The 24,469-nt window shown below is 40.2% G+C and overlaps 1 protein-coding gene and 1 long non-coding RNA gene across 2 annotated transcripts in view; one reads left to right on the forward strand and one right to left on the reverse strand.

The window, feature by feature from the left end:
- LOC127476682 (uncharacterized) lies at nucleotides 1-19,182 on the forward strand. Its single transcript, XR_007906708.1, has 3 exons — nucleotides 1-202; nucleotides 8,496-8,629; nucleotides 19,065-19,182. It is a non-coding gene; the product is annotated as an uncharacterized LOC127476682 (long non-coding RNA).
- OPN4 (opsin 4) overlaps nucleotides 14,596-24,469 on the reverse strand; it is a 14,933-nt gene continuing 5,059 nt past the window's right edge. The window contains exons 4-9 of the mRNA XM_051799847.1: nucleotides 23,683-23,854; nucleotides 22,651-22,815; nucleotides 20,037-20,144; nucleotides 19,017-19,197; nucleotides 16,048-16,197; nucleotides 14,596-15,523 (exon numbers count right to left, since the gene is read on the reverse strand). Of these exons, the coding sequence (XP_051655807.1) occupies nucleotides 15,416-15,523; nucleotides 16,048-16,197; nucleotides 19,017-19,197; nucleotides 20,037-20,144; nucleotides 22,651-22,815; nucleotides 23,683-23,854 (884 nt within the window). The 3' untranslated portion in view covers nucleotides 14,596-15,415. The remainder of the gene's footprint in view (nucleotides 15,524-16,047; nucleotides 16,198-19,016; nucleotides 19,198-20,036; nucleotides 20,145-22,650; nucleotides 22,816-23,682; nucleotides 23,855-24,469) is intronic.

Raw genomic sequence — 24,469 nt, forward strand, 5'->3', positions numbered from 1 at the left:
GCTCCCCGGGGCCGCCGCGCGGGGGCGCCGCGCGGGCGGGGCGCGCTGAGGGGGACTTTCCGCCGCGGGCGGTAGCGCAGGGGCCGGTGAGCGGGAAAGCGCTGCCCGCGGCGTGCAAATGCCCGCGTGTGAGCCGAGATCGGCGCGGGGGCCGCGGTGGCGGAGCGGGAAGGTGACACAGAGCTGTGGGGAGCGGCAGCAGGTATCCCCGGGGGCGGGCGGCCCGCGCGTGAGCGCCCTCAGGGAAGGATGCGAGGGATGAAATGGCGGCGGGAGCGGGGGGGCCGCGCCCGCGGCAGGGACCGGGGCGCTCGGGAGGGCGGCGCGGGCGGCAGGAGGGGCTGCTGTCCTGCCCGAGCTCAGCATGGGCTTTAGCCCCTTCGCCGAGCGAAATCGCTCATTTCACTCATTGCCTCGTAAGAAAAGTGGAAGTGAGGTTGTTTACCCCCGCCGATTCACTGGTGTTGATAGGTGATGGTCGTTTTAACTGAGTGGAAAAGTTAAAGCCACGTCCCGAGAGGAGACAAAGACAAAAAATGCAGAACGAGCAGCGTGACTGCCCACCAGGATAGTGATACTGAGATGATTTAAGGTACTGAGCCTGGCGGTGCGTTCACATGGCTGCTGAGTGCTGTCAAGGACCAAGCATCCCTCTCCACATATCCCTCTGTTCAGTAGTGCTGGGTGGCGGTTTGGGTTTCTTCTTTTTTATGTTATGCTTCCCGAAATATTCTCCAGGAATCCAGCTGTTTTCTCAGTGCGGTGACGGAGCCGCTGCTTTATGAGTTTGTTAACAATAAAAAAGGAAAAGACCGTTCCCAAGCGTCGAAAGGAAAGATGCTCCCGAGCGTCAAAGCACTGGAAACGCGGGCGGTGCCCCGTCTGAGCCCCCTGGGATTTGCCCAGGAGTGAGAATTCCCCGGGCTGGGAAGCTCCCGTCCCAGTGGCCCCGCGCTGGGCTCCGCCGGGAATGCCGGCTGTGCCGGGGTCGGGGTTTGCTCGCCGGGCTCTGCCCCCCGTCAGCACCAGGGACAGGGCGGGATCCGCGCCGGGAGCTGCGCGGAGCCGGGTCCGCCACAGCTTCGGAGTCCGAACGCTCCTCCCCGGTCGTGTGCGGGAATAGATCGAACAACGGCATCGCCGAAATACACAGCCGTTCTGACCGCTGTCTCAGCTCCAGCCTACTCAAAAGAATTCAAGTTTAGTGCTTCTTGTCGTATGGAACCTAAAGTCTCTTTACTCTTGAGGTACTGACTGTGCTACATACGAAGTGGGCTGTTTTGGTCCAACACACGGGGTGCACAGACCAGGCCAGGAAAACATGATCTAAATGATTTCTGTATTTATATTTGGCCAAAGTTCATATTCATACGGATTGTAACGATGATAGTTGCAAAAATATTCCATTGACAAGTTGGCTTACATCCCCAAAGGAAACATTTTGCATCTTGTCAAATGCCTGAATCCATTGCTTTCCATGGAGCATGAAGTTACCAATAATTACCCCAAAACAATGCAGTTTATGTGAAGGCAACGTGCAAACAGAGCAGATCAGTTTTACCACGGATTATAAAAGCAAAATCCTTGCAGCTTATACTCTCCCTCACCACCCCTACAAAATATGACAAAACAGAAATAAAGGGATGGTTGCTGTGGAAGGAAGAAAAGCATCCCACAGAGTAGTGCACAGTCAGTTTTACAGATCACTTACTTGTCAACAGCGTAGTAGATATCACCTTTTCCAAAATTTGTTCATAGCTAAAGTTATACATCTCATTAGGGAAAAAAGTGATTCTGCTGACAGCGGTGTATTCACTTTGTCTTTTAATAAAGAAAGCAATTAGAAAATTGATTTTAAAATGGATGTTTGAAGCTACTGACACCTCGAACCATGGAAATACCAAAGTATTTTTTTTTAGGATTGCTTCTTATTACAGTTGTCAGAACTATGAACCATTGCCTCAGTTTAGTCTTGAGGCAGCCCTGAAACTGTTTGGAAAAATATAGGATATTTACTCAGAGCAATTTATTTAAACTTTGTGTATCTTTATTCACAAATAATGGTACTAACTAACTCTGATGATAATAGGTATTTCTATATCTACCAATTAATGAACATAGTGGATATTTGCAGGGAGTAACCGAGGTGCTTTTCAAGTAAGAGATTATTTGATCCTGAAGTTGGTATAACAAAAGACCTAGATGTCTTCTCCTCTTCTGGCTGAAAGCCTCAGAACTTCAAGAAATATTTAATTTATAAGCTATGAATAATGCTTTAACTGTGATGTACACATCCCTCCTTCACAGGTTCATACCCTTTTTGCATCAAGGCTGTTTGATTCTCTTTAGGAAGATTAGTTAGAATAAAATAAGGGCAGAATATGATTTGACTTTCTGTGGTACATGTCTAAGCACCTCTTCTGTGTGCTCTGTAATAATTTCATCATGTACTGCATGTGCATTTAAAACCCTGCTCAGACACTCAGTAGGGTGTTTAAGGGCTGGGAGTTTTGGTTGTCAGGGGTTTTTCGCAGTGGGATATGAGTTAACAAATATAAGGATGAAAAAACATGCTTTCTTATCCTTGAAGTCAGCTGTATCTCTTTGTAATTCCTTGAATTTCTCACCGACTCTTCTGTTTCTGAGAAGCCCTCTTTGAATAACAAAAGCTGCAAAATGACCACAAAGCAACCTGTAAAGTAGCAGACCTGATGACTTAGGCTGGAAAACATAATCCAGATGGTGGGAAGTTATGTTTATTTTATGATGATCTATTAGATTATTCCATTATACATGTGATAGAAAAAAATCATACTTAAGGGCTTGTACCTGAACCTTTCCAAGGCCTTCAACAACCTGATTTTCTGCTCCCCAGTAAATGCATCAGCAAGGATGACTGGAAATTGGCCCATTCTCCTGTTCTGATAAGTGGCAGATCAGTTTTTGGTTTTGGTTTTGTTTGAAACAGGATGAAACACATGAGCACATCTGTTGCTCGTTAAGGTCACTGTCACTCAGAGCAAGGGAATTTGAAAGGATGAGAGCTCTACCTGCTCAGCACTCTCTAAAAGAGCCTTCAAACTCATTCCCAGAAACCTATGCCTGTCTTTTGGAGGGACAAAATTCTGTCCTATTTTTCTAGAAAGCACTAGTGACAGTATTAAACTCCTATTTTAAATAATGTTTCAGAAATGCGTTGCTTACCTACCAATAGCCTTGGAATAGTTCAGTGAAGCACCTTCAGGATCACCTCTTAGTGTGGAAAGCTGAAGACTGAGACTACACTGGCCAGGCCATCCTGTGCAAACAATCCTATTTGCTCTCTGGAAAAGTAGCTTACTAATAGATTTAGCTGTCCATTTTCCTCAGTGACTCGGGGTGATTTGCTTTTGACCCATGAGTTTCACTCCAGCCTGGGCAATTTAGACAGTTCTGTCAAGGGCAAATTCTGGGGTTTCTGCAAGTCTTTCTCCCAGTCTTCTGTCCTTTCTTCTGATCATGATCTGATCCCCCCAGATGTTTCATTAGCTTTTCAGCTTCAGATCAGTCACAGAAACATTGTTTTCCTTGTAAATAGGCCCTTAATTTTCCATAAATTTCTGCATTATGGTTTCATTAGGCTTATGAGGTATTTTAATAAGCTGTCTGCACAGTTTATTTGCAGTAACTTTAAACTAAAGGAACAACCACCATGGATTGATACCCAACAAGTTTGGCCTCCTTGGCTACCTAAGGGTTCCTCAGCAATGATGGTGTGAGGAAAGTTAGTGTGGAAGCTACATCACTGCAGCACAAAGTCTGGATGTGCTTTCTCCCGGGATAATGCTTTTGGCAGCTGATCTCATTCCCTGCCCAGCTGAAGGGGCCACAGTTCCAAGCTCAGAAATAAGCCAGTGATGAGTGTGGCTTTCTGAGTAAGGAGTAACCAGTAACGAGACACTGCCTTTGGCTGGGAGGGGCTGTGCAGGTGGTACTTCTCTGTGGGGATGCCAGTGTGACTGTTCAGACAGAACTGCTGACATTTAGAGGAGAGCAGATCTGGGCTGCATTTGCACTGTCATTTACCCAAACTGTGACAGCTCCACTAAATGAGGCCGTTCCATTTGTGATTGCTTATTGCCCAGCAGTTCTGATTTTCACGGGCCTTTGCACGTGCTGTGTAAGGGGGCAGGAGATGAAGGGGTCTGTTCCTTCTGTCACTGGTAAATGAGTGGGCCACTTGCAAAACAACTCACAGTTTTCCCTTCTGAGAAAAGACTGGAAGGAATTTCTTTAAAATTAGGACTATAGGTATGTCCAGTTAACAGTCTGATTCCCATGGGTTTGTGTTTTGGCATTGGCAAAAAAGCTGCCAAAGGAATCTAATACTTTGGATCTCCAAAATTACTCTATTTTGCAGAAATTTTCCAGAAAATATTAGGAAAATGTAGCAAGCACATCTCAGACAAGAATCATATTTTTAGAGTGACTCTACTTTAGTAATTTTACCCTTATAAGATATTAATTGTTCCCATTTTCAGTTTTAGTAGTTTTGCAGAGTTCCTAAATTTGCCCACAAACAAGAGCAAACAAACATGCAAACAAAACAGTCAAAATGTCAACATACAGTTCAATAAAACATTGTGAATTGCAACTCTAGAGCGTTGCTCAAACATTAAAGAGAAGGCTGTCCACGTGGTAACCTCCTTGGACTGATTTTGTCATTACCCTGGGCTATATTATTACCATAACATTCCTAGGACAGGGTGAAAACAGTTATGGCAGGAGGTAATTCAAGATGGACTGTCAACAGGATGAACCCCAGCAATGCTGCTTGACTTATAACCCTCATTGCTTTCGTGCTTGGGGCCAATCCAGCCTCAAAGTGCTCTGATTTTATACAGAAGAAAAGCCGAAATTCTCCTAAAGTTTAATATTTTAACTTAATTTGTCTAAATAAATGTTGGCCTCTTAATTTTGTCTCGCTGTTCAACTGTAAATATCCAGTTTTAAATGCATGCTATTTATATCAAGGGAAAGGTGAATCTTTTCCCACCTGTTTCCCTGGATATCTCTCTGCATCTCTCAGTTGAAGGCTGACTAATCCATTATTGCATCTTTCTTATAACAGCACTGCTAATTTTCTATTTGAGTGTGGAAAAAAGGTTACAGGTTGCAGCCTTGATGCAAAACTTTCCTAATCTGACCTTGCAGCACTCCAAGAGTAAATGATATGCCCTTTTACAGATGAACTTGAGCACTGCACTAAATTGAATTGCCAGGTCCCAGAGAGAGTTAATGCCATACTCTCACAACTGACTGCCTGATACTTACCCCAAGCAGTGTCTGCTGAGTGTCAGTCTGGTTCACTTTGGTTACTTGGTGCCTTGATCTGATGATTTGTTCAGTTGACCTATTGATTTATTGAAACAGTTTCAAATGTGACATCTGAAAACCAGGATAAACTTTGCTGAGAAAACTGTGACCCAGTTGGCTCTTCCAAATAAGGGCTTAACTCAAGCACCACTTTTCCTTGAGCACTAAAATAGTGTGTGAGCATTAAAATACACATTCCCAGAACCTTTTAAAAGAGGTATTTACAAAGGGATATGTTATTAGATTATCCAATGAAGAAAGACTGCCCACCTCACCCACTTAAACCAGAATTATCAAATCTTTTACTCTGCTGCTGATAAATTCACTGCATCAAAGCAGTAAAGGAGGAGCAAAATGACCCACAGTTTTCTGAGAATTTTTTATTTTACTGTAAATAGAACATGTGAGCTGCCTCAGTGGCATTTTTCACAGTGGCCTACAAGTAATGTTTTGGCCCCTTTGTAGTTACAGGTAAAGATAATTATTTTAAAATTAACTTAGCAGCCGCTGAAGAATGACTGCTGGTATATGGTTTTTTTTCAAAGGGTTGCATCTGCAATTCAGACAGAATTTTTTCTGTCTATTCAAGCATGAAGCAAATTTGTTTAACACCACCACCTCAATAGATAACTGGAGTAAACTATTGTTGTAGCAGTATGTGTGTTAAAAGGGAAATAGAACAAAGTAGACTGAAACCTAGCACAACAATTTTCATTTAGTACATTTATGCTTTCATTTTGCCCTGCCAGATACAGAAATCCACACAAGAGAATATGTGCAAACCCAAACATTTTCTACTTAAGGTAGGAGACTGTAGCCAAATGCTCCAACAAAATACAGTGCCAGAACTGTTTCAGGCGAGGACTTGGCTATTTAATAATGATTTAGCCAAGGTCATCTTAGTTTCCATTCACACATTTTCCCATTCCTTTCTTAGTGGCTTTGGTTGTGCTGACAATAACAGAGGAACTGAACTCCAAGCAAGAAGGGCAGGGTGAGGGAATGTGCTGGCTGACTTAACCTGATTCTCCCAAGAGGTGATTTTTGTCCTGTTTGAAAAGTGTGAAGGAGGATTGTTCCTCAGTTGAGAGGAAGGAAAACCTAGAATTTCTTGATGGTCAGGTGTGAAATGTACAGCTCATGAGATGGGAACCCTCAGCTCTGTCCTTGCACAATGTTTTCATGCAGGAAGCAGAATGAAGGACTAGTAGAGAAAGGCACATCATGTCAAAAAAATGTTCTCAACCAACTCTGTTCAATCAGAACAAGTAAAATAAATTAATTTAATGTGTAGCTTTATTGGCAATTTCAGTAATAAAAAGTTTGGTTAGGGTCAGCCAAACTTTTCAACTGAGTTTCAGTGGCCTAGAGAGGGACAAGTAGGATAGAAATTCAGGATTCTATTATATAAGTAACCTGTTTCAATTGCCCCCTTGTTTAAAGCAGTGCATGACTTAACAAGAACAGAGCTCCCAGACAAGTCAACAAGAATGTCTTCTTCTTTATTCCATTTATCATATTTTGTTACTCAGCCCTTTCCTTTACATGTTGGATATCAGCTGTAGAGGAAACAGAATAAAAGTTCCAGTGCTGAGCTTTTTTCTTTTTATGAACTCTTTCAAATTGAGATCAAAAAAACTAGTAACAGTCAAATTATACTGAAGTCAAATAATTCTGCTGGAACCAAGCCACTGGCTCTGGGAAGGAGGAAGTACAGAAAGACAAGTGCCTACAAGTTAGTCACATGTTGAAATAGAAACATTATAGGGTCTTCTTGACTTGTCAAATGAACCAAGATTTTGAGTGTAATGTGGTGTAATTTGCACTGTAAATGTTAATAGTGGGGAGTGTTGCATTAGTTCTTAGGCTGGGACTTCCAAAGAGTTTCAGTGGCTGAAGTTCAACTGCATATCCTTTGCACTAGAAGAATCCTTTTTCAAATCTCTGTCTCCAATCCTGAGAGCTACAAAACTGGAGAAGGAACACTAATATTGTGAAAATCTTAAGCAAGTAGTCACAAAGACACAAAGTGCTTATTAGAGGGTGTTGCTTTATTGCCATGCCTTTTGTTTTGTTTTGTTTTATCATTTTTAACTGAAAAAATTCAGAACTGATTTAAAATTCCCCATGAAGCGGTTTAACTGCCATGACTTTCTGTTCAGGGAATTCTCTTTGAATAGTGGATGAGAAATTACATCTCTCTGATGTAATCTCTCTGATTCCACCAGGATCCATTTTGTGTGGCTGAATCCTTGTGCTGTAAGTTCTTGCTGGTATCATGCCATTCCTACCTGTATGGCTGTTCTGGTAAAACATTTGGCCTTGGCCATAATTTGATCTTATTGAAACCCAAATTCCTATGTTTCCCAGAAATGGCTTCCAGTGATGGTGGACAGTCAGCTGTGTTATTTTAAAAATTCCTGCAGTAATTTTATTTTTAAAAGCTGGAGTTCAGGCAGCTCACACTATTGCTGTGTCCGTGAACTGCTTTAATAAGCAACTGCCTTTGTGCTGTGACCTGGTAAAAATGGAGCAGGTTCAGCTGTGATGGGGACTCTGTTTCAGGAAACAGCACAGTGAAGGGACACTGCAAAGTACAGCTCTGTAACATGTACTGTGGCCTCCTCAGCCCTGTCTCTGAAATCACTGTGGTCTGGCTCCTGCACATGAGAAAAAATCAAGGATGGTTGAGTCAGTGAAAGGAGCAAGGAGAAATCTAACACAAGGTGGTAGCTCCGAGTTCCTTTTCTGGTAGTGGCCCACAAAGGAAAAGAGAAGAGGCCTGTTTCATATGAACTTACTGTATTTCCCAGCATTTTAGGATTCCCCAGTTTATTTGGAGTCACTTTATTTTGATGCAGTGCTAATGGGTATCCTGAATTGTGTTTTCTTATTTGCTTCCTTTGCCTTTGGGCATATTCTGCCATGGCAATTTGGAGTAAAGTGAGAATTAAAGTGAGTGTGAATTATTGCAATGAAGTTTACATCATATTTTTACATGTTTTTAATTCCTATAGGTGAAATAAACGGTATCTACAGTGCCCAAAGAGAGCAGCTTTTACTGTGTGAAAGTTATTTCTCATCTAACTGAACATAATGATGCCAAATCTGAAAGACTGGTGTGGCTTCTTCTTTTTCAGAGGAATGATTTTCAAAAGGAATCTTTGCAGTGAATGTGATGAACCACCGAGCTGCCTGATGCTTCTACCTCAGCTCTGTCCTTCATCAGATTAAGTTCTCTTCTTACTTCACCGAGCAGCAGCAGCAGCAGAAAGTGAGTTTTAAGAAGTCATCTGGAAAATAGCACTTCGAATAAGATGTATCAATACGCATTAAGGGTTCTGCCATGTCCTCTGTGACTCAGAGACTTGAGCTGAGGACAGCAGCATCAAAAGTGTTCATATTTTAAAATCACAGTTGGAGGGTTATTATAAACCCAGACTCCATCTGTTTGCCTGTTAAGGTGGGATCATACATTGTTTTTTTAAAAGCTAGGAGGGGGCTGTGTTTAATTAATGCTGGTTTTGGCACCTGAGGGCATTGGGGACTGCTTGGAAAGGGGTGCTAGAATAGTGAACTAGTGAAAACTAGAAGAAGATGGTGATACTGAAAGCAGGGCTGTCTCTGGGATGAGTGTCAAGGAATGCTTGACTGCAGGATTTGTCTGGTAGAAGGGAGCTGAGTCCTGAGCTTACAGGTACTCAAGAGATCAGGGTTTCAAAGAGCAGTGAGGTGAGAAGCAGCTATTCCACAGCAGTCCCCCTTACCCAGGAGAGAGGAAGACCTTCCCTCTGGCACTGTGGATTAACTGCTGAAGAGTTGACTGGTCACTTATGAGAAGCAGAGAAAATGAGAAGAATCTGAAACTTGGAAAATTTAATAATGTACAGTTCCATGGAGTTAGCAGCAAATACTAGTCTGGAAAAATATTTTTGAAATTCAGTAACTTTTAGTACTGACCTAACATACTCTTAACTCCTCCATTTCACTTGTGTGTCCTAAGGGGTTGTGTAAATATTTATGCACGTGATTAACTTCAGGCATCTGAAAAACTTCATGAGAAGCAGTTACACCAATCCAAAGGGTGCATCTGGGTATCTGTAATAGATTTTTGAAGTACTGGGGCTTTTGAAGGAAATGCTGTTACATTAGAGGTACAGTCACTTTCTCTGTATCCCTTTGGGCATGGCACTGTGTGGAAGGGTATGGATTTTCCTTTCTATTTTTCCAGTCAGTGGAAAACATTATGGCAGTTGTAAGTATGCCCCTAAGTGTCCCACAGCTAATTCAGGAAATGTCCTTTATGAAACCTTACATTGGAGAGCTCGTGCTGTACAATGATGTAGTCTCAGATTTTTGGATCTGTTTCCAAACCATCTTCTTTTCCTGAAAGGCATCAAAAATATCTTTGGTACTAAATCTACATAGATACTGCTGTTTGTGTAAGTTTAAAAATGGTAATTAAAAAAAGGAAACATAAGAGTAAGGAGGAAACATTCACTGTAAGAGGGGTGAATCCCTTTCCATTTTTCTCAGCCTACTGTTTACCCCCAGTTTCAGGTGAATGTTAACCTTGAGAGCAGATTTCATTGCCAGAAGTGTTTGTAGGCAATATGTGAACCAAACACCATCGGTCCAGCTTTGTAGTCTAGTAAGAGATTCTGACATCTCTATACATAGTGAGGTGAGCATTTTCCTACCCTGACGTGACTCTTGCAGCATTTGCTTTGCTCTTGAGCCAGGTACAAAGAATTCCTGTGCTGTGCCTCCAGCAGAGCCCTGCTGCTGCCAGAACTGCTGTAACTAAAAGAAGTATTTTCCTACAGAAGAGAAAAAAATCTTCTTCTTACCGTTTGTGGTTTGTATCAGACCGTTAAGGCTGGATTTGCTGTGAAGAAACTTTTCTGGCTTTATTAAGCTTACACTGATGTTCTACTCAGTCTGTTGTCCATAGAAGGGAAGTAAATAGGACAGCTTATAAATTTTGACAACTATGAAGTTTGCATAAGATTGAAAATGAGCATTTAGGTTATAAATTCGATGGGGTAAGGGAGGTACAGGAATCAGTTAGTGTACAGGATTGTGGCCTGTGTCTAGGGTTACTAAGAATGGCACTATTAATAATTGATTTATTTGTTTTAAAACTGCTTTTATATAAACCTATTTATAACATAAGATTCCTCACATTCCTATGACACTAACAACTGCAAGGCTACAAGCACAAGTGTTTGAACTGAGATACCTGCTGCTCAGCCACTGAAATGCCATTGTCTGACACAAACATTGCCTCGCAGATAAGGGCCCCACCCAACAGAGCCCTGTGGAAGGAGCAGTTTCAGCAGCAGAGACAGACAGTTCCCTGTCAGAGTTATTGAGGAATCACAGGATGGGGACAACATTGGAAAAGCCTAAGTGAAAAATGGCACCAGCCAAACTGAGGAAAACAGGCACAAGTGGGAATAGGGACTTACCCATATTATGCCCTGGAGCTGTAGAAACACCCAAAAAGCATTAAAGCATTGGAGGTGTCTTTGGTTATTTCTGAATGTCAAGCTTGCTGTTGGTTTTGTATATGAAGTGAAAAAAAATGCTCTTTGCTATTCTGTCTTACCTGGGAATGTGTGAAATGTCAATACTCAATGTCACGTGCTACGATGACACTTTTTAGTTCAGTAGCGGATGAAAAAAAGTTTCCAAAAGTATGGAAAGGGAGGCTGTAAGCTGCAAAAAATAGGGACTAAGATCCCTGCTTGTATGTGGAAGTTGGAAAGACTGGCAACTTGTGGCTGCTGCCTTACACAGTCCTTCAGTCCTGACTCGGAGCAGGCTTTTATTACACTGGCTCTTGGCACCTTCTTTGCAGGTCCAGCAGTAGTGACCAGTAGCTCAGCAGTTTTGCAGAATTGCTCGAATGACCAGACCAAACATTTTCACTTGTGACCCAAGCAGGAGTCTGTGCCCCCGTGGAGGGGCAGAGCGTGTCTGTCAGCTCGCAGCACTGCCTTTGCCGGCAGCCTGCCCGGGAACAGCTGCTCCGGTACAAAAGGCCAAAGGGAAGCGCCTCAGTTTTGCCCGAGTCCTGTCACACCTCCAAGTCACTGGGACACATCCAAGTGCCTGGTAAACTACAGGCGGTCTCTCCACTGCAGAACAGGCTGTACAGTTGACTTTAACTGAAACGTGAATCATCTCGGTCCGAAATTATTTTAATCCAATCAGTCATCTGTGTTACAGGGTGCAAAGAGACAGCAAAGCGAAGAGAGCGGCTGCCAAGCAGGGGATACAGGACACAAATAAAACTGCTAAGATGAGATGAAATATGAACTAATAATGATTTATTCCAAATGCCACAGGGGTTACAGTGTGAACCACTTGTAGAGATATTCAGGTGAGACGAATTTTGTAGGCTTTCCCCAAAATTACTTTTATAGTCTCAGCAGAGTGAAGGGAAGGCAAAACTGTTCGTTACACAGGGAGTACACACAAGGGTTTTGAAGTGCTCACAAACAAATTCTCCCTAATTAATATATGCTTTACAAGTCTCTTGTAAGTAGATGAGCACGAACAGCTGTAGTTCTTTTTATAGACACAAACTAATCTCTAATACATGTTGGAGTTGAAGGATATAGAGAACAACATGCTGTGGATTCGTAAAGCTTTTCTAGCCATGGAAGTATTCTTTTTATGCCCTCTAAAAGTGGAAGGGAATGCAGAAGTGTGCAGAGTGTAGTCTTCAAGAATACTGCTTGGAACAAAATCATGACAGGAGCAAAGGATCTAGCTATTAATGACACATACCATGCACTCCTTGTTAACACATGAAACAGCATGTGTGAGCTTTGACCTATTTTTCTTGACAGGTTCAGTCTTTTGTGACCCATATGAGATAGGCAGCACTTACTAATGTTTCTTTCCATTTTTCACTAGTGTCAAAGGCCTTCATGACAAAGGAAGAATTATATGCTTCATGTTTTTAAACAATTTTAAAAGCCCAAGCAATAAGTCATAATAGAATTCCTTAGACTTGATGAATATCTTTGAACATACTTCCTGTTTGAAGATGTTTTCTCCCTTCTTTCTCCTTTTTGCTGGCTTTATATATTATCAGTTTAATATTGTCCTCTGCAGGGAGACAATATCCGGCTGTGGTGGGTGAAGGGAGAAACTGTAATAGCTCCTTTCCATCTCTAATGCCTATGATTTTATTTACATAAAAACATTGTGGATTTTGAACAGTGTGTTTCTTTTGGTAGTTTATTACCAGCCTGAACAGCCCACTTTTTCATGATCTAACATTCATCTGCTGCAGAAGCCATCATCACCTTTATTTTTAGTTTTAATTGCCTTTCTTTTAATAAACCTTGGTTTGAAGTAAGTTTCCAAAAGTCTGCTTCAAAACAATGCCCAAAGTCTTCTGGAACCCACTGATTTACATTTTTTTCCCCTCTCAAAATAATAAGCTGGTTACATTTTTATTGATTTTATAGCTTTTTCTGATCTGACATAAGGAAGAACTGATTTACTTAGGATAAAATTCCTTGCTGGGTTCCCTCTATTATTGCAACCAACTGCTGGAGGGCCTGTAGGGAAGAACTGTTTCAATAGCTCTGTGCCCTGTTCTTTTGGGCTCAGAAGGTCTATTTCCCCACTTTGGATTGTTTATTCCTCATAATTCTTGTGATGTAGACTGCTATGATTTGCAAATTAAATTTGTCCATTTATTCTTATGCACTAGAAGAAACACCAGGGGAAAGCTGAAAATCACTATTTGATAAAACTCTTTTCCTTTCCTTTCAAGGGAAATAAATACAATCTCATAGGTTCAGTCACTGTGGGGAAAAACCCTCACCTATATGAATGCTGCTGTTTAGAGAAGGGAAAAATGGAAATGCCAAAGTGGGGATGGTGTGGATTCCACACATCTCTAGAACAGCTGCTTTTGGGGAACTAACCCTTCTCCTCCCAAGATTTGCTTTAGATAAGCACATCTAAATGTAAACCACTTTGAAGTATCAGAAGGCAGATATCAGAACCTCTGGGGAGATTGGCTAAGACTGGGTTAAACTGGTCTCTTAAGCCACTGTTGGAAAAAGAAGCCACTGTTGGAAAAAGAGGGAAAGGACCATTGCTTTGTCCTCAACTGTTATCCCTTTCTCTTTCCCTGGAGTCTCAGAAATTAAAATAAAGATCTGAGACTTTAAATTACCACTCAAGTGCATTGCCTTTCCATTGGATTGTAGAAGAAAATGGGGTAAAACATGTCATTAATGAGAGAGGGGAGCACTGACTGTGTGATTAAGTTTTCTTTTGGTTGAGAAACTTCACAGTAATGAAGAAACCGTCTTCAGGAGGTAATGTACAGTTTCCCCCAGATCTCTCAGCTTTACCTCTGTAACAGCTTTGAAGTTAAACTACACTGAGTGAACAAAGGCCTGTTTTGAATATCATATTTCCCTTTCCTCTCATGTTAATCCCAGGAGGCTTGTAGGTAAGGTCTGTGTAGTGGTGGAATATACCTGAGCAGAGTAAAATCCAAACGAAAGAAACTGTTTCATGAGCTGCATAAAGAAGAAATAATAAAATACAGTGTGACTCAGATCAAGACATGAACCACTGGAGAGAGTTCTGATGCTGAAAAGATCACTCTTCCTGCTTTACTCCTTGCTTGTCTTGTGTTGTGTCTTTGTAGGGGCATTTCAGAACAATGCAGGAAGGTATTCTGGATTCAGTCAGTCCATAGATGTTCCAGAGCTATTGGCTAGGATGATATTCTGGCTTGCACCACTCACTTACTTAACTGTTGGGCTTCTTGTTCTGCTTGTGACTGTTGCTCTTAGGGTACAGGAAACCAGAGTTGTATCTAGAAGGCAGCTCTACTCCTTGGACATTGCTGCATGTTATTGTAATGCTGGGTATCTGAGCTGCCAGTGATCCATAGCAAGACTCTCCTTTCCTTTGTCCAATACTGTTCAGGCTCTCACCTTCCTAAAGGATGCAGAGATTTAAAAGAAATGGAAAGCACAAACATCTACAAGATCACATTGCATCATCTGTGAAAAAGTGGCATATATTTAGATAAGCACTTTTGTGGTCTACTTTGAAGAAAGACCAGGCTAATGACAGCAGGTTCAGCTATGAACAAAAGTGCTGTGAATATGCTTAGTGAACCTGTTTAGGTTCTCTGGGCAAGAGGTAATGTAAAATGTGATGGTAACAGTGGGGATAGATTGAAGGGGTAAGCAAACTCTATAATGAGGTGAAAACAGGAATTGAGGAAAAGATTAATTAGCAATTTTTGACAATAAGCAATTTTAGCTGTCACTTGTACAGGACCAAAAAATCAGATAGGATGAGACTAACAATAGCTCTTAAGGATCACTGCTAACAATGAAGAGATAATTTGAGATAGCTGTATTACATTGGGGTTAATACTGCAGAGATAAAACTGCCTTGTTTTCACCTGTCAGCTCTTTGCTCTTATTTCTCCATCTGTCAAGAATTAAGGCAAGTTGACTCATTTGTGAGAGATGTCCATTTTTTTTACACGTGTGTGTAGCTGTGTGACATGGAAGAAGAAACAGACACTAGAACAACATGTTACTGAATAGGTGACATGGCATGTTTCAAAAACTGACCTTGATTTCCTCCAGGTTGCACATTTTAGATGTTTTCTGCAACCCAAAACAGAGAACATTAAATAGTTAACAACATCACTTCATACAGCAATACTTGCCCCAGGACCATGGCTGTCTCAGAGGTACAGCCATCAGAATGACTATCTCAGCTTAGTGTGTATATTATTCATAGGAAGGGGGCACAAAATTAATGCTTCCACTAAGGAAATCACAGACTTATTAATTCAAGAAAATATTCAGGTTCCTTCAAGAAGTTGGACTTAAGGAGAATCCTGTAATAGGTGTGTTTTCCTTTTGCTAAGTTTCAGCAATGATCTACCCTTTGTGGTAATGTTTTCTGCATTCTTCTGGGAGTGTTGTGTGATATTTGCATCTCAAAAAATAAATTATTTTGTGCTCAGAGACCGTCATTAGTTTTTGTTCCCTCAGTTACTTAGATGCATGCCAAATATTAAAATAATGGTTCTTACAGTAGGTGTAGCCATTCTGACATTCAGTTCCACCATCAATATGTCATCAGCATCTACTGATGTCTGAAAAATGAACACGGATAAGAAAGACATAAATGGCATAAAGGTAAGTCTCAATAGTTTACATATGCACAATGCAAAATATAGGGAAAAAAGAGGATAGCAGAAAACTGACTGAAAAGTAGTGGTACACTAAAATAGCCTTTTCTTTTTCTACATATTACTGTAAGTGCTCATTTGGTAGCAAATGGTGAGACAACAGGAAGATTGGCCAAGTAATTTGGAAAGTGAAAGGCATATCTTACTAAATGGACATTTAAAAGCAAACACAAGCCAACACACCACTCAGATGCTAAGTTTTCTAAAGGAGCACCAGAAATACAACAAAGACAGATGAATAATGAACCAGGGTGGGAATAAAAAGCTGAGGACCTTTTACAGCCTGTAAATCGTTGCTCATTGTGTTAACTCACAGGTTATCAGCATCTTCTTGGCAGGAACCTTCATGATTAATTATGGTACAATATGCAGATTTGTTAACTTGCCAGCTGTCAGAGAATTTAGGTATTATGAATGCAGTGTATTACCTTCTCACAGATCCCAGAATCCTGGCTCTTCAGTTCGGGTTTGGCTCTTATGTCACCAGTTGGAATTGTGTCTTTACCCATTTCATAGGGAATCTGTCTTCTGGCAAGTCTGGAGACTTGCAAGTCTGGAGTACTTGTTTCAGTACAGGCCTAAAATTAATACAGCAAAAACAATCACTCTAGGTTCCTTAGACTTTCATCCAATTTGCCCCATGAGAGTCAGTTTTACCTAGATAGAAACTGTAAAAGAGACAGACATTGTATAAAAGATATTTCACAAAAGTTCTGCCATATATGACTTCATAAAATATTTGCTTATAAGAAGTACAAAACTGTCAAGTCTGTCATGTCTAAAATTTGGCTTGGGTGGAAGCAGAAATAAATAGAAGGAAATATCTCAGGACTGCAGAATCAATTCTCTAGAAACATTTTGTTTTATGAAAGATCCCTGGTTTTTATAAACTTTGTTCCAATTAATGGGAAAACAAAAAAATAAAAGAACAAAAACCCCAGCCTACCAGTATCTCCTTGAAGTCAAAACTTCTATTCCTTTTCCTCACTTTGTCAGCCTTTTCACTACAATGATCAAGATTCACAGAATTCCAGAGGTCAGAACAAAACAATGAAACAGTTAATGGGATTGACGAGCAGCTCATGGCATGCCAGTCTATTTTCTGTTGGACTTTACCTTAAAATGGGGGAACATAACACTGTAAGATACTTTCCTCAACTTTTTCATTCCACAAGAGTTTTTTATAAGCAATCTGTGTGCTTTGGATGTAGCTTCCATCAAATGGGAGCAAAGCAATACTCAAAGCAATTATTGATACTTTCAATATTTGATACTTTGAAGTATTGATACTTTGATAAACTTTCCCCAGGGAAGGAAAAAAAAATAGGAGGTGTAGAAAAACATGAACTCTGATGGAACTGAATAAATTGGCATAAGGAGTATGTTACTACTGAGAGAGAATCCCAATTGGTGATGCTAGACCAGAATTTTAATATATAACAGATTGATTGCTCTAAGGAGAATAAGGATCGCTTCTTTCTGTGTAACTGTGGGGAAGGATAAAAGGGACACAGAAGAAGGGGAAAGAAAAACTAATTTGATTTGGAACAGTGACAATCTAGATTGTATTTTCAGAAGCAGCTTTCTCACTGTTAGGGAAGCAATGATGAAGATGAGTCTACACACTGAAGTCTTTCCAGACTGAAATATCTTCATGGAAGATTTTTTAGAAGAGCTTAGCAAAATATCCAGGAAGACAATCTAAATATATGTTTTCCTGCTGGAGCACAAGAGGTTGGGCTAAACTATTTCTTAGATCCCAACATTTTAAAAAACGTGTACTATGCTTTCCATTCCATGTGTAGAGTGTATTAGCACTCTCAGTCCCATTTGATTGATTTTCAAAATGGAAGCAACTTTTTTTTCTGAGCATCTGTTCTGGAGATTGGATGCTTTTTGTCTCAAAGACTTAACTTAAATTGTTTCTTTTGGATTTTCCCAGATACAGAATATCTTTGCATCCACAGGATTACCAAAAAAAAATAAAATTGCATAAAGATAATTTATCAGCTTTCAGTTTGATGATCAGCCTTGACATAAAACACATGGCAGCATATGTACTGCCTTTTTGCCTTGTGAGTATATGTCTAGAAATCTTAGAGCTTAATTGAGACACATATGGTGCAAAAAATCCCCCAATCAGTGAGCATTGAAGCAGTTTTGTTTGCTCAAACTTGAGCCCTTCTCTCTGCTCTGTACTTCAGCTAAACTGATATTACTTCCTGATAAATTAGAGTATTCTATGGCCAAATCAAATAGGGAAACATATATTGTCAGAAAATCTCAGGTCTATCATTGTTCCAAACAAGATTCAGATTTACTAGAGGCTATAGAAGATTCCATGCCAATTGCTTGGAATTTTTTACTTTGGAGAATTTTTATTCTCCACTCCATTATTTTATTTTGAGTATTAAGAGTTGCCTTCCTAAGCAAAATGAATTGTTTGTGTGGTTCCCCTTCCCCAGCACTGAGAGTAGTACAAGAACAGGCAGTCTTACCAAAGGAGTCGCTTGTTTTTTTTAAGAATCAGGGTTCACAGTGTAAGAGATGCATCATAAAAATGTCACTTTTCTATTAGCCAGTTTTAAAATCTTCCACCTGAATGGTGGCCACTAGCCAGAAGAATTTCATTTTGATTGGACCGAGAAGTCAAAAGAATAGGGAGTGCAAAGAAATTGGAAATAACTGTCAGAATTCAGCAATTATCTGGATTAGATACAATCATTATCTTTACTGTGAAAAAGAATTGCAATGAACTATTGAATGTGGTTTATTACTTAGTAAAGTAACTGTGGGTTGCAGGAGAGAGCCTGGGATACCAAATATTTGCCCTGTTCTCAGCTGCTGTGCAGAACATTTGGTTTCACTTACACTGGCAGCAGCAAGCTGTTGAGGTCTTCTGTGAGAAAGATTCTGTAATGGTTTTACTGATTTGTCTAAGTGTGATGACTAATATGTTTCCAAATACACCACACTTTCAGAGAGCATTATCTGTTTCATTACAACCTTGCTTTCACCAGAGAACTACCCAGTGATGAGCAGTTTGTTTTGTGTGTGTCCAGACTGCAAACCTGTGGTCAGACAGTGCAGCCTGGAAGTGTGGTCAGGCTTTAAAGGCTGCTCTGACTCCAAGCTTCCCTTACTTTCTAAAATTCCTGTTGTTCCATCCTTCTGCTCTTCCTTCAGTGTCACCAGCCATCAAGCAAACAGTGACCTACATTCTTATACACCTCACCCTTCTGTCTTTTATTTCACTTTGCCCCTCCACTTTCTCTGGAGCTCCTGTAATGAGTGCTGTGATGCATTTCATCCGGAGAATCTACCGCTTGGAACGGCTCCACATGAAAATGAATTACTTTGCAATTAAAAAGGGGTGTATGGGAAGCGTCTCCCTTACTGATTCACTGTCAGAGAGAGAAGACAGTCTCCTTCTTCCTTTCTGCAGCCCACTTGTCTCAGAAGACTGGCTGGTTACGGTGGCTCGTCTGGAGGAGTAATAACTGCTGGAAGACCGTGAGTCTCTGGGAGAAACCCTCAGTAGGGACCCAAGGCAAGGAACATGTGTTGCAATGGCTCTTCTAATGGATAAGAGGTAGAACCAGTCAGATTTTTTTCTGTTAGCACAAACATTCAGTCAAAAATCATAAACAACGCATTTATTCAGAGAGATGAACTAATGCTGGATGGACTGGAAAATTACTGGGTATAGAAAGAGTTTTCCACATATCAGATATCTCATCTACAATCACAGTGCAAGACCACTTATTCACAGTGTTCTGCAGAACTCAAATTTATTGCTTGGCAAGGATAAGGGCATTAAAATATAACTCTTGGAACTGAAGGAAGCTGTTAAAATAATGTTTTATCTGCTTTCAGCTTAATCAGGGCAGAAATAAAATTCTGTCCCTTTAAACTGAACCTCACAGAAGTCCCACATAATTAATTATTTTAATCTTCCCCTAAGCAGCTATTCTAGCCTCCTCTTACACATCTGTTTGCTGGCTATCTCTAGAGTTGTACAAAATGTGTACTTATATTCCAGTATTACTTTGCTCATATGCAACGTGAGGAAACTCCTGCCCAGCTTTCCTCTTCCTGTCTGCCTCTCTCATGAAGATAGTTAAAAAATTTATGGTGCTTTCCTTTGAGGTGGAAAGGCTTCCATCTTTCATCATGTGATAGGTAAATACAGATCAGTATCCATAAACATCTCTAAATTCCCATCTGTGTAGTAATTTGTCCAAGTACAAATTCCACTGATGTATACATGGCATTGAGAAGTTTTCTTGTGGAGGGCAAGGCTGTCCTATGAGTTAAAATGAGCAGGTGAGAGAGAGTTTGAGTGCTAGTCCTAAAAGGGACAAAGTTACTCTCAGATTTATAGTTTATAAGTTTTAATTTATAAGACCGAACTTACCTGTATTTGGGGTGAGTGATGGCATAAATGATGGGGTTATGGATGACAGAAGCTTTGGCAATCACAGCTGGTATGGAGTTCATGAAGGGTGTTAGGGCATGGGAATACCTAGAGTAATGCAAATACATTATATATTTAGTGTAGAGTTCTGTATGGTCTGTGCAGATATACACTGGCAAGACAATGCTTTATTAGTACTACAGAGAGAGTAAAAAAGGGGAGTTCTGTCCCTAAACAGTGAGAGAGCAAAGTTTACATCCTTTGCCTGTAAAGATCAACATCAGTCTAATTGCATTTCTGAGGAATATGATTTTCTTGGGGCTTCTCTTGCAGCACTTCACTACTATGACTCAGGTGGTAATTCCCATGTTGTTTAGCCTAAGGACAATGTCAGCCTTCAAGAAGTGAATGTGCATTCCTCAGGGTATCCAGCTGTTCCAAACTCAGCAGATACACTTCCTGGGTAATATGTCACTAAAGAGGTGTGAAGAATGAGGCATTATAGGGAAAGATAATTGATGAATCTACTTCTATTCAATTTTTTTTTCCTGATAATGACCTGAAAAGTGAAGGGGAAGTACTTTTCTGAACCAGAGAAGGGAAAGTATTTTCACTTGTCTTATGTTACACTCATCTGTTACTGTGACCGTGCATATATGCAGGTGATGTGACTGAAGGATAAAAGAATTGTTGTCTATCTGCCATGCTGCTGTCAGCCAGTTAATTTCTGAATACAGCTTGAAGTAGTCCACAAGTCTTGGCCAGAAGAAAGTCAGTAGAACAGCTCAGACCAAAATAAGAGTAACACTTCAGAGGCAGTTTCTACCAGGTAAATCCTCCATAGACCTTAGAGGCTTTGAAGGCCTCTTCCTGCATTGTAGAGTGAACTCTAAGTGAAGAATATGTTGTTGCTCTGTCAGGTGAGTTGTCTTTAGTCCCAGGCTATAGACACAGACTCTTTATCAGTCTCCCAGATGTAGCATGTAGTGATTTTATCAGTCTGTTGTAATAAGAGTTCCCAGGAGGCGTTGGTCTATCAATCTCTGAAAAATCCCAGAAGGATTGCCTGAAAGGCATAGTTCAGAAATGGAAAAAAAGCTGAATGAAGCAATATTGCTCCCCAGATATCTTCATGAGCAAAATTTGCAAATGCTCATTTGTGACATACTGAAGAATTACAAAATTGTCCGTTTGTTCAGATTTTTGTGAGTGTGAGACATGGAGCAGAAGTCAAGTTCAGCAGGCACTTGATCCTCCTAAGGCAGATTTGATTCTCCTAAGGTAGATGCTGAATCACACAGGACAGCCTGACAGTTCTGTGTAGCTAAAATGGTTAGCTGAAAGCATCTCCTGATTTATTTTTTCTTTAGATCTCTTAGAGTACTGCAAGGTAGCTGTGCTGCATTTCTGTCTCCTTGCCCTTCCTCAGTGTCTGACTGCTCACATATCACCAGTGGGAGATATCCAGTACCTAAGTCCCCCTTTGACAGGAAATGGGACACTAGGACACATCCTAAGGATTTGCATTTCCAGGTGAGGAACTTGGTTTCCTTCATGGAGAAAATGTTTGCTGCTGCTTGGAATTACCCTTCTGGATATAAAGGGAGAGAATCCTCTTCTCTCAGTATTTTTTCGTCTTAAGCCTATGATTTTAAGAAGATTTTAGAAGTGCTATGTTTAGGAAACTGCCTTCCTAAGCTATTTTAGTCAATTTTAGGAAAAGCTATGTTTTATTTCTGAGTTGAAAAATACAGAGAGAAGTCTTTGGTACTGGCACAGGAATCTTCCACTTGAGGTTTTGCAGGTGACAAGCCTTCCTGAAGCAGATAGTCACACATTTTACAGAGGCTGAACTGAAGCACAGGAAAATTCACATGTTAATGTGGGAGAAATAACCACCTAGAGCCAAGGCATCTGGACTCCCAGTCCATTACCTGTGCCTGGTTTGTACCAACTATAGTCTGGTGTGAAGCTCTGTGCAGATACTGTTTTAATACTATCATGCTTCTGTTGAAATTGCTGTATAAAATGCTGACAATTAAATAGATGAAGAACATGCTTTGATGATTTATATTTAGGATCTTTTATATCCAGCATCAAAAAGCTCTCAATGCAAGTAATGTACTAATTTTGAACTTGCTCATACATGTAAGGAATTTCAGCAGTTTGTTGTAACATGACAAAATGAAAAGACTTTTGTAAGTAAAAGAAGTGGAAAAAGAGAATAAACCCCTGGGTGGGTCTTTTTGGGGCCCTTTATTTAGCACTTTGGTGCTAAATAAAGTTCAGATAATTCAAATATCCTAGCATAGAGAATCTGCATTCAGAAGTCTTCAGCATGGTGGTTTATGTTGCCAACAATAACATTAATAACATTTCTATTTTCTTTCTCTCTTTTGGTTTTTTTTTTTTTTACTTTTCTTAAAGTCAAACTAAGAAAAAAATCACAGTTAGCATGTGCCCTGTTTGTTAAATATTACTCCTAAATGTGTGAATCTTTTGGATACATTTCAGACATTAAACTTGACGAGTAGCTTTGACTTTCATCTGTCTTTTACAATTTCATAGCTTTTGCTTTCACTGAATATTCCTTTGCTGATATGTTCATAATTACCCAGCAAAAGCTACCAGAGCAACAACAGAGTATGGTGACCAGGAAATGACAAAAAGCAAGATGACAATCAGTGCAATTTTGGCCATCTTCCACTCATTTTTCATCCTCTTATACTGTTTCTGGAACTCTTTATTTCCATGTTTGCTTCCAAATGTCTGAACAGACCTAGAGGAAATAGACATACAACAGCAAAAAACAAAAGTAGGGAATTGAGCAAATAGCTTTATAAAGTGGGGCAGCAATTACTCTTCTGCTACTTTAGTCTAAAACTCCTGCACTTTTAATGCTTGCTAATGTATGTGACTGGTCCTTCACAATCCAATGCACTTCTGTTGCACTTATCAGTGGCAAAATTCAAATGTGCTTCAGTGAAGAAAACAGTCCTGTACCAGAAGAAATTTCACATAAAACAGGTATTCAACCCCACTGAATAACACTATGTTAAAGACAGTTAGAGGAGTCTTTGCTTGCCTGGGTTTGATTTTCTCCCTGGCTGTCACTTTGTACTTCAGAGCTAAGTGAGCAGACAGACACGCTGGGACAGACAGGACAGATTCCTGCAGGTTACACACACAGTGCCAGGCTGGCCTTGGTTTTTACTGCTATAGTTTTTTGTTTCAGAGACCAGTGATTAAATGTTTTATCTCCTTGTCACCCTTTGTCAAACATGGAATTTGTAGTTCAATTCCATCTATTTTTCTGTGGAACAGTTATTGATACACTGTCATTAGGTGTCTCTGATGTCCCTTTTGTACTTCTTATGCTTGGTTAATTTCTGTACCCTTTTCCATGTCATTAGACAATATTCTGAACAGCTCTGGCTTAAAGTGGAATGGCACTTCTAAGGATCATGCTTCTTACCATGTTGACTATTGACAGAATTCTTGTCTGGTTGCCTGTCCCAGTTGTGCATACAAAATAAAAGTGAAAAACTTCCCAATTTTCTTCCGTTCTTTCTTTCTTTCTTTGTTTTAAGAAAATAAACAGTCACTTAAACAAAAGGATAGAAATTTGAGACTGTTGGCTACTTACTTGTTGGCCTTCTTGATAGCCTCAAATATAAAGACATAGCTGTATATGATGGCAATCAAAGGAATGAAGAAGACAAAGCAGAAAAGCAGCATCGTGTAGGCGCGGACTGATGGGGTGAAAGTCATGTAGTCCCAGGAACAGGAGGTCAGCAGCCCCTCAGGAACATATGCACCTAGAAGGAAGGACAGGAGAAGGCATAAATCATGAAGTCATTCTTATTCTGAGTGCAGAAATTAGAGAAAGATACTCAGAATAACATAGGATTTAGTGCTATTCTCTGAAAGTCAAAAAGAATTTAAAAGGATAAACAATTCTTCATACAAAGCACCTCTCTATTTCTTTTACTCTGTTGTCCTATTGTATTCATGTTTAGCAGTCTAAGGCTTCCAAAAACTAAACAATTTTGCTTCAGTTCTTGAATATTGTTTCAAGCTTATCATAGTCAAAGAGCATCTCTCCAAATACTTACTGGGTCTTGCACCAGACCTGTATTTGTTTTTCAGTATCTCCATTTCCTGTCCTCCCAAGGAGTTAAACCAATTGCTATGGCTACCATTTTTTTAAGCTCGTGCAGGTAAGAGAAATTTACTGGGCAGAGGAGAAAGATTTATTGTGTAGATCAAATTAATTTTGTCATGGAGGAAAGCTGAGTACAAGTAAAAAAAAAATCATACATATCTAATGTTCTGAGTGAAATAAAATGCAATCTATTTGAAAGAACTCTGTCAAACTGTTCAGTAAATAAATTGATAATAGCAATGTCTTTTTACCTTTGAATTTTAATTTA

The sequence above is a fragment of the Manacus candei genome, unplaced genomic scaffold (genome assembly GCF_025592945.1).
Source record: "Manacus candei isolate 608988 ecotype Guabito, Panama unplaced genomic scaffold, ASM2559294v1 h1tg000050l, whole genome shotgun sequence".
In the NCBI taxonomy this organism is placed as follows: domain Eukaryota; kingdom Metazoa; phylum Chordata; class Aves; order Passeriformes; family Pipridae; genus Manacus; species Manacus candei.